This window comes from Lontra canadensis, unplaced genomic scaffold (genome assembly GCF_010015895.1).
Source record: "Lontra canadensis isolate GAN:19392208 unplaced genomic scaffold, GSC_riverotter_1.0 scaffold25, whole genome shotgun sequence".
Lineage (NCBI taxonomy): Eukaryota > Metazoa > Chordata > Mammalia > Carnivora > Mustelidae > Lontra > Lontra canadensis.
Window position 1 is genome coordinate 20,848,154 of NW_022631019.1, and position 15,091 is coordinate 20,863,244.

Here is a 15,091-nt window from a genome sequence, read left to right on the forward strand (position 1 = left end):
TGGCTTAGCAAAATCCTCATCTACAGGAAGTCAAAAGACAGAAACCGAAGAATAGGTATAAAGTGCTAGGCATTCTCCCAGGTGATTTGCAGAAGTTATTCCAAAAGACCCTCACAATAACCCTGTCGGTAAGTAATACCACACCCTACCAACAGAAAAAGCTATGTGTCCACAGCTACAAAGCTGGTAAGTGGCAGAGCCAAGATTCAAATTCAGATCTGTCTGCCTCTGAAGTCTTAGCTCTCAGGGACACAGACTCTGGGGTGCCCAACTCCATCTTACCTCTTCCACATCTTCATCCAATTGCTCATTAGGATCCACTTCTCTTACTAAGTCTTGTAATTTCTTCTTGGTCAATACCTAAAGTTAATTGGGAGAAGATTTTTCAGCCAAGTATTAAGGAAACAGAATACCTCATTCCCCTATAATGAAGAAATGCTGTCAGTTTGTTGGGTTTAGTTTCTACTTTGCAAAAGTTAACAGTCTAGCCTACCTGGCAGTCTGCTCCAAGACTACACTCTCAAGACAGAAGTGGCCTAGGGAAAGGCTGAAAGAGCAGTGTGGAAGAGAGGCCAACATCTGTCAGTTTATTTCTGCTACTTGTGCTCACTGTGCCTTATCCTCCCTCTACATTAAGTAATTTGCAATTATCTGACAACTGTAACTTGTACTGTGCCTCTGTTGTCTTTGGACATGTTTTTCCTATCTGCTCAGTCCATGGTGGCTTCTTTCTGCTTTTCCTAGCCCACCCAGGTAAAAGGAACCACTTCCTCCTTTGGCCTCTAGGGTATCCTGTGCACCCTTCTGTCACTGCATATATTATAAACTTGCCTATTCCTGGCTTAATAGGCTGAAAGCTCCCTGATGGCAGGGAACATGTGTTCATCTCTGTATAATATCTGTATAAGTGCATGAAGCTGTGACTCCTCTTTCATAAAGGAAATGGCATGTCATATACATATGCCATTAAATCATAATCAAGACGTACATTAAAGTGCTGACCATAGTTATTTTGGGGTGGTGGTAGAATTATGGGCTCTTTATTCTTCTGTATTTCTAAAGTTTCTGTGATAAGCATGCATGTATAATTTTGGAAATGAAGAAACAAATTTTTAAAATAAATATTTGTTAATTATATGTCAGATCTATTCATTCTACCATTAAATCCACTTAAGGCAAGCCTTCATTCCATGTCTTGATTTACTGCAAAAGTCTTAGACTTGGTCTTCCTCTCAGTCCACCCCCTTTCTACCTTTCTTGTCCACTTACTGCCAAGATAATCCTAAGACATAAGACTTTTATTATGTTACTTAGTCATCTATTAAATATTTGCAAAGGTTGTCTAATGACTAAGCGTTTCAAAGGAGACTGACTAGTATATGCTCAGTATATTCTGCCATAATCCTGCCTATATAATGTTACCTCCTGTTCTCCTCCAACAGACTCCACATTTAACACAGGCTGGCCTCTCAAATATCTGCCCAACCCTCCCCATTCACCTTTGCTAGTCCCCCACCCCACTCTCTTGAAATGTCTCTCCGTCCTATTCTATCCAGCCTATAAAGCCCAAGACAAGAGATTATACTAATTTCTTATCTCTTGTGGCTCTGGAGGGCAGAATCAGAATCATGAGCAGAAAGTGGGGGAGAGAGGGCATGGGGGGAGGCAGATTTTAGAATTAGTGCACAAAGTTAATAATGGAGCAGCTGGATGAACTAGAAGGAGAAAAGACCAGAGGCAATTAATGCTTTTATTACAGGAATAATGAATAATGAATCCATTAGTTATTTCATTATTTTACTTAACAATCATATAGCGTATATATATTTCTATATACATATATAAAAACCTGTCATAGGCAACATGTGTTAGTGTGTGTGTATGAATGTATGTACATATACACACACACATAAATACCACAGAGTAAACACTGATAAACATTATACATGATAATTTGATAAGGAACTTTAGAAGTCCAAAGGAGGGAAAAGACTCTTTTTCAGTGAGAGGAAGAGGCAGCACCTGAGATAGACATCTCTCAAAGCATTACTGGTTCAAATAATGTAAGAGATGCCTAGGGAGAGCAAAAAGTAAGAGATGATACCTGATTGTTTTCAGGGCTGAGACGCCCTCCTGTCCCAGGAGTGCCTGGTATCTTTACCACTGTGGTGCTATTGGCCATGGAGCCTTGTGGAGGGGTGCTGGCTGGTTCCGGTTTTATGGATGAGAAATTGGAGAGGTTGATTAGGGCTGAGGGGCCAAACTGGTTCATAATCTGTCGAGCTTTGGACTTCAGCTCATAGAGCTTATCGAGATCCTGTTTCTTTTTAGAGCTGTGAGGACCAAGGCCAATCAGCTGTAGAAGGAAAACAAGAGAACTAGCTCCAGAAACATCTTTAATAAAGGATAAGGTTTGAAAGTAAAATTGTATAAGGTCTGTCAGACTTGCAGGGTCTTCAGGATATCTGGGATAGTGAACATTTCACACCTACACATTAAAAATGGAGGGAATGAAGAATGTTCACTGCTCTCACCTCAAATTTAGAAACCATCTTGTCTCCAAAAGCTAAATGAAATAGTCCACAAAATTAAATAAGGAAGAAAGTAAATGAAATGGTAAATCTTATGTACAAAAATAGACTAGAATGAGTAAGACATTTTTGAAGACTTTGTAAAAATAGAATATTTGGTTAAGTACTACATGCCTTATTTCTGAACAGCAAATGATGTTATATTCAAATAAATCACGGCATAATCACATACTTAAAACCCAGCCACAAAATTTAAGAAAACAGATTAGTTCCTTTCGGCACTTCAAAACATGCTTACATCTATGTCAGGTCTATGTCTAATAAACACCGTTTTTAGCAACTGTTAAAAGTAAGCTGTTCTTTGTCATCAAGAGCAAATTTTTTGAGTGTTAACAATCTTTAAGTACATGCAGAGTCCCAAACCCAGAGTAGCCAAGATGCCTAAATTTTAAAGCCATGAGGTAGACTCTGTGGACAGCAGCTTTGGTGTCACTGACATCAGAAGCACGTTTACCAAGTTCCACCAACAGTGGCCTCAACGAGCTTACTTACAGCTATCTGAGTGTCTAGATCTTTAATTACATCAGCAACGGCTGTGAGCCCGGTGAAATGAGAGGCAGCCATTTTCAAAAGCTACCTGTAAATAAACAACTGGCATCAACCACCACCCTTGCCACAGCACTTTGGCTGCGTGGCCTGGCACATCTTCACTGACCAGGATCCACGCAAACCGGATGTGGAGAAACAACATCCTTATTCTTGTCTCCTTATTCATCCTGCACACTGAGGAAAATATCTCCATCTCTTTCATACACAACCTCTAAAATTAATTAATGACAATTACAGTAATATAGCTTCTCTTCCAATAAAACAATGTTCTATTGGTAGGGTAAGCCAGCAGCATATGAAAACTTCATTGGCCAAAACTGTGAAATGAACCTGCCGGAATCACAACAGTGGTTTTCAGAACTTGGTGAAGCTTAGCAACCTAAACGAGTATCTGCACCTGTCAACTCTGGCCCCGTATTGCTGCATTCCTCCACAACAAATTGTCTAACTCTCTAACATGAGAAATAACCTTTCCTGGTCTGCCCTTAATAAAAGCAACTAATGGGGTGCCTGGGTGGCTCAGTCTGTTAAGCATCTGCTTTTGGCTCGGGTCACAATCCCAGGGTCCTTGATCAAGTCCCGCATCGGGCTCCCTGCTCAGTGGAGAGTCTGCTTCCCCCTCACCCTCTCCCTCTACCTCTCCTGTGCATTTTACTGTATATAAAACCAACTTGTGCTCCCCCTCTCCCTCTCTCTCAAATAAATAAATAAAATATTTAAAATAAGGGGATCCTGGGTGGCTCAGTCATTACGCATCTGGCTTTGGATAGAGTCAAGATCCCAGGGTCCTGGGATAGAGCCCCGCATCGGGCTGCTTGCTCAGCAGGAAGCCTGCTTCTCTCTCTTCCACTCCATCTGCTTGTGTTCCCTCTCACTGTCTCTCTCTATCAAATGGATAAATAAAATCTTAAAAAAAAAAACTTTAAAAATAAATAAGTTAAAGCAACTAACTACTTACTGGTTAAGTGACCAAGAGAAACTTGTTGGCCAAGAGTCAGCTGAGGGGACAGCAGAGCATCAGGATCACTTGTTTTTTAACCATTTGCCTCCCTTTCCCTTACCCACAAATGTCATCAATGGAAGAATCAGGATAGGGAAAAATTGTTGACAGGTAATAGTTCTGTAATGTTATAAAACCAAACTACTCCCCCACAGCAAGTTAAGAAAGAGCCTTATTCAAGATTATCAGTATGTTCACCATACTGAACATTATACCTTTCAAATAACATTCCCACAACCTTCAAGGGACTTCCCAAATAGTACTGAGTATTGCTCAAAATAAGCACAAGACTCTTTTTGTAACAGAGGTTTCTGTATAATGGGAATTTCTCTAATAAGACCTGTAGACAAAAATATAGCCTATCTACACAGCACCAAATATGGATAATCATTTATCAAATTAGGAATTAGCCTTAAGGAATAGTTCCAATGGCTACTAATGAAATAAAGGGAATCTGTACATTGTAAGAAAAATCAAAGATTCTCCCTCAGAAACTAGACTGTACTTTACTGTTTTGTTGAGAAACAAACAATACTTCTGCATTTTCAATAATTCTGGGAAAGCGAACTACTCTTCCATTAAAACAAAACAAAAGAAAGCAGATGATAACCACTCATTACCAGACTGACACTGCCCTTAGTTTCCTAGACTGTACCTTTATTTGGTTGGATTTAAAACATGATATTCAGGGGCACCTGGGTGGCTCAGGGGGTTGAAACCTCTGCTTTCGGCTCAGGTCATGATCTCAGGGTCCTGGGATGGAGCCTCGAATCAGGATCTCTGCTCAGTGGGGAGCCTACTTCCCCCTCACTCTCTCCCTGCCTCTCTGCCTACCTGTGATCTCTGTCAAATAAAGAAAATCTTTGGAAAAAAAATAAATAAAACACCATATTCATATGGGTGATGATTACATGGCTTTATACAATGTCAAATTCATCACACTGAATATTTAAGATCTGTGCATTTTACTGTATATAAATTATACCACAATTAAGGACAATAAATCAAATCTCCTCCATAAAAATGAAAACTTGTGCTCCCATGCAAACCTATATGCTAATGTTCATAGCATTTATCAATAGGGAAAAGACAGATCATTGAATCAGGTTTCATCTTTAAAATTTAAATATGTGATCTATATATATATATATATATATATCCCTCCCTTTATACACTACTCTATTTCATTTTTTTAGATTTTTTTTTAAAGATTTTATTATTTATTTGACAGACAGAGATCACAAGTAGGCAGAGAGGCAGGCAGAGAGAGAGGGGGAAGCAGGCTCCCCACCGAGCAGAGAGCCCGATGCGGAACTCGATCCCAGGACCCCAGGATCATGACCCAAGCCGAAGGCAGAGGCTTAACCCACTGAGCCACACAGGTGCCCCAGAAGATTTTATTTATTCAACACAGAGAGAGAAAGCCAGAGAGCACAAGCCAGAGGAATGGAAAAGGGATAAAGAGAAGCAGGCTCTCCGCTGAGCAAGGAGCCTGACACAGGGCTTGATCCCAGGACCCTGGGATCATGTCCTGAGCTAAAGACAGACACTTAACTGACTGAGCCACCCAGGTGCTCCTGCACTCCTCTATTTCAGATGGATCAAATATTTAAACCTTAAATATAAAATAATATACTAGAATGTAGGAGATTTAAAAAAATATTCTGAAATCTAAACCTCTCACTTTGTACAAAACCTAACTCAAAATGGATCACAGACTTTTTTTTTTTTTTAAAGATTTTATTTATTTATTTGACAGAGAGAGACACAGCGAGATAAGAAACACAAGCAAGGGAGCAACAGAGAGAGGGAGAAGCAGGTCCCCCGCTAAGCAGGAAGCCCGATGTGGGGCTAAATCCCAGGACTCTGGGATCATGATCTGAGGCGAAGGCAGATGCTTAACGACTGAGCTACTCCAGCGCCCCTGGATCACAGACTTTAATGTAAAATGTAGAACTATAAAACTTTTAGAAAAAAAAACAGAGGAAAATCGTTGGGCTCTACTAGGCAGAATTCTTAGACGTGGCACCAAATGCACAATCAGTAAAAGGAAATACTGATAAATTGGTCCTCATCAAATTAAAAAAGTTTCTTCTGTGAAAGTTCCATGTGAAAAGGATGAAAAGACAAGCTACAGAGTAGGAGAAAATATTTACAAACTACATATCCAACAAAAGACTAGTATTTAGGGGCGCCTGCATGGCTCAGTCGTTGGATGTGCCTTTGTCGGCTCAGGTCATGATCCCAAGGTCCCGTGATAGAGCCCCGCATCAGGCTCCCTGCTCTGCTGGAAGCCTGCTTCTCCCTCTCTCACTCCCCCTGCTTGTGTTCACTCTCTCGCTCTCTCTCTCCGTCAAATAAATAAAATAAAATCCTTAAAAAAAAAAAAACAACTAATATCTAGAATTATAAAGAACTCTCAAAACTCAACTTTTTTTTTAAGTAATTCAATCACAAAATGAAGACACAACCAGACATTTCACCAAAGAGGATATACAGATGGCAAATAAAGCACATGAAGATGTTCAATATCATTAATCATAAAAAAAAAAAAAGGCAAATTAAACCTGCAATGAGATAAAACCACACACCTATGAGTAAAATAAAAACCAATGACAGGGGGCGCCTGGGTGGCTCAGTGGGTTAAAGCCTCTGCCTTCGGCTCAGGTCATGATCCCAGTGTCCTGGGATCGAGCCCCACATCGGGCTCTCTGCTCCGCGGGGAGCCTGCTTCCTCCTCTCTCTCTCTGCCTGCCTCTCTCTGCCTACTTGTCATCTCTGTCTGTCAAATGAATAAATAAAATCTTTAAAAAAAAAACACAAAAAACAACCAATGACAGAACCAAATGCTGACAAGGATGCAGAGAAACTGGATCACTAGTACACTGCCACTAGGAAAGGAAACAGTATAGCCACTTTACAAAACAATTTGCAGTTTCTTAAAAAAAAATCTACTCATGTACTGTCACAGAGGAGCCTAAAAAGACATGAAGACAAAATGGAAAAACTATGATCTGAATTCAGTTAATAGTACTGTATGGAGGGGCACCTGAGCTGTCTGGTAAGCATTTGCCTTTGGCTCAGGTCAGGATCCCAGGATCCTAGAATGGAGCCCCACATTGGGCTCCCTGCTCAGCAGGAAGCTTGCCTCTCCCACTCCCCCTGTCTAGGTTCCCTTTCTTGCTGTGTCTCTGTCAAATAAATAAATCTAGAAAAAACAGAGAGAGAGAGAGAGAGAGAGTGCTCGAAAATGCGTACATGGGGAAGGAGGAGGAGCAGAGGGAGAGGGACAAGTGGACTGCACTGAGCGTGGGCTGGACACAGGGCTTGATCCTACCACCCCAAGATCATGACTTGAGCCAAAATCAAGTCAGAAGCTTAAATGACTGAGCCACCCAGGTGTCCCAAAGAGCCTGCAATTTTATTTTTTTTTAATATTTTATCTATTTATTTGACAGAGATCACAAGTAAGCAGAGAGGCAGGCAGAGAGAGAGAGAGAGAGGAGGAGGAAGCAGGCTCTCCATTGAGCAGAAAGGCTGATGTGGGGCTTGATCACAGAACCCCGAGATCATGACCCAAGCCGAAGGCAGAGGCTTTAACCCACTGAGCCACCCAGGCGCCCCAAGCCTGAAATTTTAAAATCAGGGTTATGAGTTCAAGCCCATGTTGGGTGTGGAGCTCACCTTAAAAACAACAACAACAAAAAAGTGCGGGGAGGGGGGGAGGAACAAATCACTAATACATAATCATAGGGATAACTTAAAATATTTAAGTAAAAAAAAAAGTTCCAAAAGAATACACACTGTATGATTTATATGAAATCCTAATGTCTAATGATCTAAAAACTAATCACTAGGGGCGCCGGGGTGGCTCAGTGGGTTAAAGCCTCTGCCTTTGGCTCAGGTCATGATCCCAGGGTCCTGGGATCGAGCCCCACATCTGGCTCTCTGCTCGGCGGGGAGCATGCTTCCTCCTCTCTCTCTCTCTCTCTCTCTCTGCCTGCCTCTCTGCCTACTTGTGATCTCTATATGTCAAAAAAACAAAAACAAAAACAAAAACCTAATCTCTAGCAATAGATGGGGCAGAGAAGTTTGGGGCATGGGGGAAGTTTGTGCTGTGGATAGGGGAAGTTTGTATGGTGGATGTAAACACTCTTTTTTTTTTTTTTAAGATTTTGTTTATTTATTTATTTGACAGAGAGAGAGAGAGAGAGCACAAGTAGGCAGAGAGGCAGGCAGAGAGAGGGGGAAGCAGGCTCACCGCCAAGCAGAGAGCCCGATGCGGGGCTCAATCCCAGGACCCTGAGATCACGACCCGAGCCAAAGGCAGAGGCTTAACCCACTGAGCCACCCAGGTGCCCCTAAACACTCTCTATCTTGAGTGGGGTGATGCTTACCCAGATGCATACATTTATCAAAACTCATCAAACTGTCTACCTAAAATGTGCACATTTTATTGCATGCAAATTATACCTCAATAAATCTGACTCAGGAAAAAAAAAAATCTCAACATGCAACTATTATATGACCCAACAATTCAAGTCCTAGGCATTTATCCTGGAGAAATGAAAACTTACGTTCACACCAAAACCTGCATATGAATATCATAGTAGCTTTATTTGTAATACTTAACTGTAATCAGTTCAGATGTCTCTCAAGAAGTGAATGATTAAACGAACTGTGGTATATCCATATCATGGAAAATTACTTATCAGTAAAAAGAAAAAAACTTGATACACACAACCTGAATGAACTTCCAGAGAATTATGCTGAACAAAAGATTACAAAAAGAGTACGTCTGGGGCTCCTGGGTGGCTGGTTAAGTCAGTTAAGCCTTCAGCTCAGGTTATGATCTCAGCATCCTGGAATCAAGCACTGTGTCACCTCTCCCCACCCCCCCTCCTGTGTTCTCTCTCTTACTCACTCTCTCTCTCAAATAAATAAAATCCTTTTTTTTTTTTTTTTAGAGAGTTCTTTTTTTTTTTTTTTTTTTTTAATTTGTCAGAGACAGAGGGAGAGAGAGTGAGCGAGCACAGGCAGACAGAGAGGCAGGCAGAAGCAGAGGGAGAAGCAGGCTCCCTGCCGAGCAAGAAGCCTGATGTGGGACTCGATCCCAGGACGCTGGGATCATGACCTGAGCCGAAGGCAGCCGCTTAACCAACTGAGCCACCCAGGCGTCCCTCCTTTTTTTTTTTTTTTAAAGAATACATTTATAGAACATCTTTGAAATGATAAAATTTTAGGAATAGAGGACAGATTAGTGAGGTTGTCAGGGACAGGGTGGCAGGGAAGCAGATATGGTTATAAAAGGGCAAAATGAGGGACTTTTGTGATGGAATCGTTCACTGTCTTGACAGTGATGATGGATAAAAGAACCTATAAAACTGACTAAGTTGTATAGGACTTAATCCACATACATCCATAACTGAACACAAGTAAATGGACACACGTAAAACTGGGTAAATCTGAGTAAGACTGATAGATTACATCAATGTGAATATCCTGATTATCATAACAGACAACAGTTTTGCAAAATGTACCATTGGGGAAAACTGAGCAAAGCATTATTTCTTGTAACTACACATAAATCTACAATTAGCTCAATTTTTAAAAATTAAAAAAAAAAAATTATTCTCAGCCATGAGTGAAAAACACTTTTGCGGCACCTGGATGGCTCAGTCAGTTAAGCATCTGACTCTTGATTTTGGTTCAGGTCGTGAGTTCCGGGTTGTAGGATCAAATCTCACATCAGGTTCCAAGCAGAGTCTGCTTGGGTTTCTCTTTCTCCCTCCCCCTCTGCCCTGCCCCGCGTCCTACTCATGCTTGCTTGGTCTCTCTCTCTCAGATAAATAAATAAATTTTAAAAGAAAAGAAAAGAGAAGCCCTTCTAAAGATGACACAAAGCTCAGGAGCCATAAAAGACTGACATGTTCAATCACATACAAATAAAAATATCTGAAAAGAAATAAATTTTTAAATAAAAATGAAAATGTCTGCGTGACAAAAAACATAATAAAGTTAAAGGACAAAAGACAACCTAGCAAAAATATATGCAATATGTATCAAAGACAAAAAAACTAATTTCTTTTACATATAAAAAATACCTACACATAAATACACACCCAACAACCCAAAAGAAAAATTGCAAAAACAACAAAAAAATGACAGTACAAGAAATTCAAATAGCTCTTAAAGTAATGAAATGATCCTTAAAAAAAAAAGTAATGATGGGGCGCCTGGGTGGCTCAGTGGGTTAGAGCCTCTGCCTTTGGCTCAGGTCATGATCCCAGCGTCCTGGGATTGAGCCCCACATCGGGCTCTCTGCTCATCGGGGAGCCTGCTTCCTCCTCTCTCTGCCTGCCTCTCTGCCTACTTGTGATCTCTGTCTGTCAAATAAATAAATAAAACCTTTAAAAAAAAAAGTAATGAAATGATCCTTATTTTCATTCATAATAAAAATGCAAATTGAAACTATTTATTACTCCTTTGGCAATGATGAAAAAGTTTTATACGTACTGTTTCAAAGTTTTATTATTTATTTTAAAGATTTTATTTACTTATTTGACAGACAGAGATCACAAGTAGGCAGAGAGGCAGCAGGGGGATGGGTGGGCGGGGAAGGGGGGAAACAAGCTCCCCACTGAGCAGAGAGCCCAACGCTGGGCTTGATCCCAGGATCCTGAGATCATGATCTGAACTGAAGGCAGAGGCTTAACCCACTGAGCCACCCAGGAGCCCATTTGAAAGTTTTATAGAGAAACAGTCATTTCACACACTGTTGGATTTGAGGGTGGGGTGGAGGATATAAATTAGGGCTCTACAAAGGGCTACTTGGCAGTATCTACCAAAATCAGAAAAGCATGTACTGGGGCACCTCAGTGGCTCAGTCGGTTCAGCATCCAGCTCTTGACTTTGGCTCAGGTCATGATCTCAGAGACATGAGATCAAGTCCCATGTCCCACAGAGCATGCTTAAGAATCTCTCTCTCATTCTTCCTCTGTCCCTCCCCCACCACTCGCGCCTATGCTCTCTCTAAAAAAATAAAGAAAAAGAAAGAAAAAAGAGGGATGCCTGGGTGGCTCGGTTAAGTGGCTGCCTTCGGCTCAGGTCATGATCCCAGCGTCCTGGGATCAAGTCCCACATCGGGCTCCTTGCTCGGCAGGGAACCTGTTTCTCCCTCTGCTTCTGCCTGCCTCTTGGCCTACTTGTGATCTCTCTCTCTCTCTCTCTTTCTCTCTCTCTCTGACAAATAAAAAAAATCTTAAAAAAAAAAAAAAAAAAAAGAAAGAAAAAAGAAAAGCATATGTTGTTTTGATCCCATAGTTAAATCTTTAGCAATTTATAGTTGGACATCTACGTAAATACAAAACTATACGTATGAGGATTATCAACCTAAATGTCCATCAAAAGTGATACAGTTAGGGGTGCCTGGGTAGCTCAGCCTGTTGAGCATCTGCCTTTGGCTCAGGTCATGGTCCCAGTGTCCTGGGATCAAGTCCCACATTGGGCTCCACGCTCATCGGGAAGCCTATTTCTCCCTCTCCCACTGCTCTTGCTTGTGTTCCCTCTCTCGCTGTGTCTCTGTCAAATAAATGAATAAAAGCTTAAAAAAAAAAAAAGGTGGGGGTGCCTGGGTGGCTCAGTCCTTGGGCATCTCCCCTCAGCTCAGGCCATGATCCCAGGGTCCTGGTTTTGAGGCCCACATGGAGCTCCCTGCTCAGCAGGAAGCCTGCTTCCCCCTCCCCCACTCCCCGTTTGTGTTCCTTCTCTCACTGGGTTTCTGTCAAATAAATAAATAAAATCTTTTTTTAAAAAAGTGATATAGTTAAATAAATTAGGGTATAACCACAAAATGAAATATATCGGAAAAGAAGAAGACTCATGAAAATATTAAGCTGAATAAAAGATGCCTGGCTGGCTCAGTTGTAAGAGCATGTGACTCTTGATCTGGGGGTCATAAGTTCAAGCTGTGTGCTGGGTGTAGAGATTACTTAAATAAATAAAACTTTTTAAAAAATTTAAAAATAGGGGCCGCCTGGGTGGCTCAGTGGGTTAAAGCCTCTGCCTTCAGCTCAGGTCATGATCTCAGGGTCCTGGGATCTAGCCCAGCGTTGGGCTCTCTGCTCAGTGGGGAGCCTGCTCCCCCCGCCCTCCTCTGCCTGCCTCTCTGCATACTTGTGATCTCTCTCTCTCTGTCAGATAAATGAATAAAATCTTAAAAAAAAAAAAAATTAAAAATAGGGCTCCTGGGTGGCTAAGTTGGTTAAGCGACTGCCTTCAGCTCAGGTCATGATCCTGGAGTCCCAGGATCAAGCCCTGCATCAGGCTCCCTGCTTGGCAGGGAGTCTGCTTCTCCCTCTGACACTCCTTCTTCTCATACTCTCTCTCTCATTCTCTCTCTCAAATAAATAAACAAAATCTTTAAAAAAATTTTTTAAAAATAAATGAAAGAATATAGTTGAAAAGACCACATGTATGATTCCATTTATATGAAATGTCCAGAATAGACCAATCTATAGAGACAGAAAGTAGATTAGTGGTTGCCAGGGCTGAAGAGTGGGGGAAAGGGATAGGGACTGAGTGCTAATGGTAGAGGATTCATTTTAGGGGGGATAAAAATAATCGAAATTAGGGGCACCTGGGTGGCTCAGTGGGTTAATGCCTCTGCCTTCAGCTCAGGTCATGATCCCAGGGTCCTGGGATCTAGCCCTGCATGGGGCTCACTGCTTGGCAGGGAGCCTGCTTCCTCCTCTCTCTCTGCCTGCCTTTCTGCCTACTTGAGATCTCTGTCTGTCAAATAAATACATAAAATCTTAAAAAAAAAAAAGTCTATTAAAAAATAATAATCGAAATTAGATTATGGTGATGGCTGCACAAGCATGAGTGTACAAAAAAAGCCACTGAACTGTACATCTGATAATGGTGAATTGTAGGATATGTGAATAGCATCTCAATAAAGATGTTTTTAAAAAACGAGGAAGAGGGGTGCCTGGGTGGCTCAGTCATTGAGCGTCTGCCTTCAGCTCGGGTCATGATCCCAGAGCCCTGGGATCGAGCCCTGCATTGGGCTCCTGCTCACTGGGACGTCTGCTTCTCTCTCTCCCACTCCCCACTGCTTGTGTTCCTTCTCTTGCTATCTCTCTGTCAAATAAAGAAAATCTTTTAAAAAAATGTAAATCCATAAAACTTTTACAAGAAAGCGTAGGGAAAAAAATCTTCATAACTTTGGGCAGGAATCTTAGATATAACACCAAAAGCACAATCCACAAAAGGAAGAAACTGATTAAGTGTTCGCTTGGGTAGCTCAGTTGTTACACATCTGCCTTTGGCTCAGGTCATGATCCTAGGGTCCTGGGATCAAACCCCCCATCGGGTTCCCTGCTCAGCAGGAAGCCTGCTTCTCCCTCTCCTACTCCCCCTGCTTGTGCTCCCTCTCTTACGGTCTCTCTCTGTCAAATAAATAAAATCTTAAAGAGAAAATAAAATAAAATGTACATTTTCTACCAGAAAAAAGTGGATTTAATCAAAATGTAAACTCCTGCTCTTAGTCACAGACTAAGAGAAAATATTTACAAATCACATATCTGACAAACAACTTGTATCCAGGATATATAAAGAACTCTCAAAATTCAACAATAAAGAGAAAAGACCAATATAAAAAATGGGCAAAAAATCTAAACAGATCTTTCACCTAAGATAAAGAGATGGCAAATAAACACATGAAAAGATACTCAGTACCATTAGTCATCTGGGAAATGCAATTAGGGAAATGAGTACTAAATACTCATTTATTACTAAATGAGTATTACTAAATTTATTACTAAATTACTCATATATTAGAATAATTAAAATTTTTAAAAAATCAACCAGTGCTGGAGAGGATGTTGAGCAACTGAAACCGTCATACATTTCTGTGTGAATGTGTAAAATGGTGCAATCTCTTTGGAAAACAGTTTAGCAGGGTGTTGTTTTTTTTTCTTTTTTTTTTTTTTAGAGATCTTATTTATTTGAGAGAGAGTGAGTGATAGCACACAAGTTGGGTAGAGGAGCTGAGGTAGAAGCTGACTCCCTGCTTAGCAGCGAGTCTGACTCAGGACTCGATCCAAGGACCCCAGGATCATGACCTGAGTTAAAGGCAGCCACTTAACTGACTGCCAGCCAGGCACCCCAGTTTGGCAGTTTCTTACAAAGCTAAATATATACTTATCATATGATCCGGCAATCCCACCCCTAGTTATTTACCCTAAAGAAATGAAAACATGTTCACACAAAAATCGGTACATGAATGTTATAGCAACACTATTAACTGCCAAAAACTGGAAACAATCCAGATTTCCTTCAACTGGTGAGTGGATAAACTAAGAATATATATCCATACAATAGAATATAGAATACTACTCAGCAGTAGGAAGGAACAATTACTGATCCATGCAACAACATGGGTAATCTCAAGTGCGTATGCTAAGTGAGAGGCAAGACTCAAAAGGCTATTTACTGTATGATTCCATTTATATGACACTCTGGAAAAGGAAAGTCTACATGGATGGAGAAAACAGATTAGTGGCTGCCAGTGGCTTAGAGTGCTAGGGCTGCACGACGAAGGAACAGCATGAAGGAAACTCTGAAGGAACAGCATGAAGGAAACTCTGGGGGTGGTGGAACTGTGAGGTAGCAGTGTTATGGCGCTTATACGACAGTATGCATTTGTCACAACTCACAGAACTGTACTCCCAAAAGGGTGGATTTCTTGGTATGTAAATTAAAAAACAAAACATCACAACCATTCTGAAATGGTCAATGCCTCTACATCCAAATTATTTGTTTACTGACAACTTTCATCAAGTCCAATTGTGGATGATGCTGACCAAGCACAGTGGAATGAAGTGACTGTAAATAATCTGAATTCCGTTACATAATATATCTTGGTTGTCTTTGGGCTCCTCAAATTTCT

At 41.0% G+C, this 15,091-nt stretch overlaps 1 protein-coding gene across 2 annotated transcripts in view; it reads right to left on the reverse strand.

Annotated features, from left to right (window-relative positions):
- The window catches only part of TAF12 (TATA-box binding protein associated factor 12), a 36,705-nt gene that overhangs the window by 15,955 nt on the left and 5,659 nt on the right, over positions 1 to 15,091 (reverse strand). Inside the window, exons 2-4 of one of the 2 annotated variants that reach the window (XM_032863941.1) lie at positions 3,084 to 3,168; positions 2,105 to 2,356; positions 283 to 360 (exon numbers count right to left, since the gene is read on the reverse strand). In XM_032863941.1, coding sequence (XP_032719832.1) covers positions 283 to 360; positions 2,105 to 2,356; positions 3,084 to 3,155 — 402 coding nt within the window. In that variant the 5' untranslated portion in view covers positions 3,156 to 3,168. The remainder of the gene's footprint in view (positions 1 to 282; positions 361 to 2,104; positions 2,357 to 3,083; positions 3,169 to 15,091) is intronic. The other variant, XM_032863942.1, reaches the window with a different exon arrangement.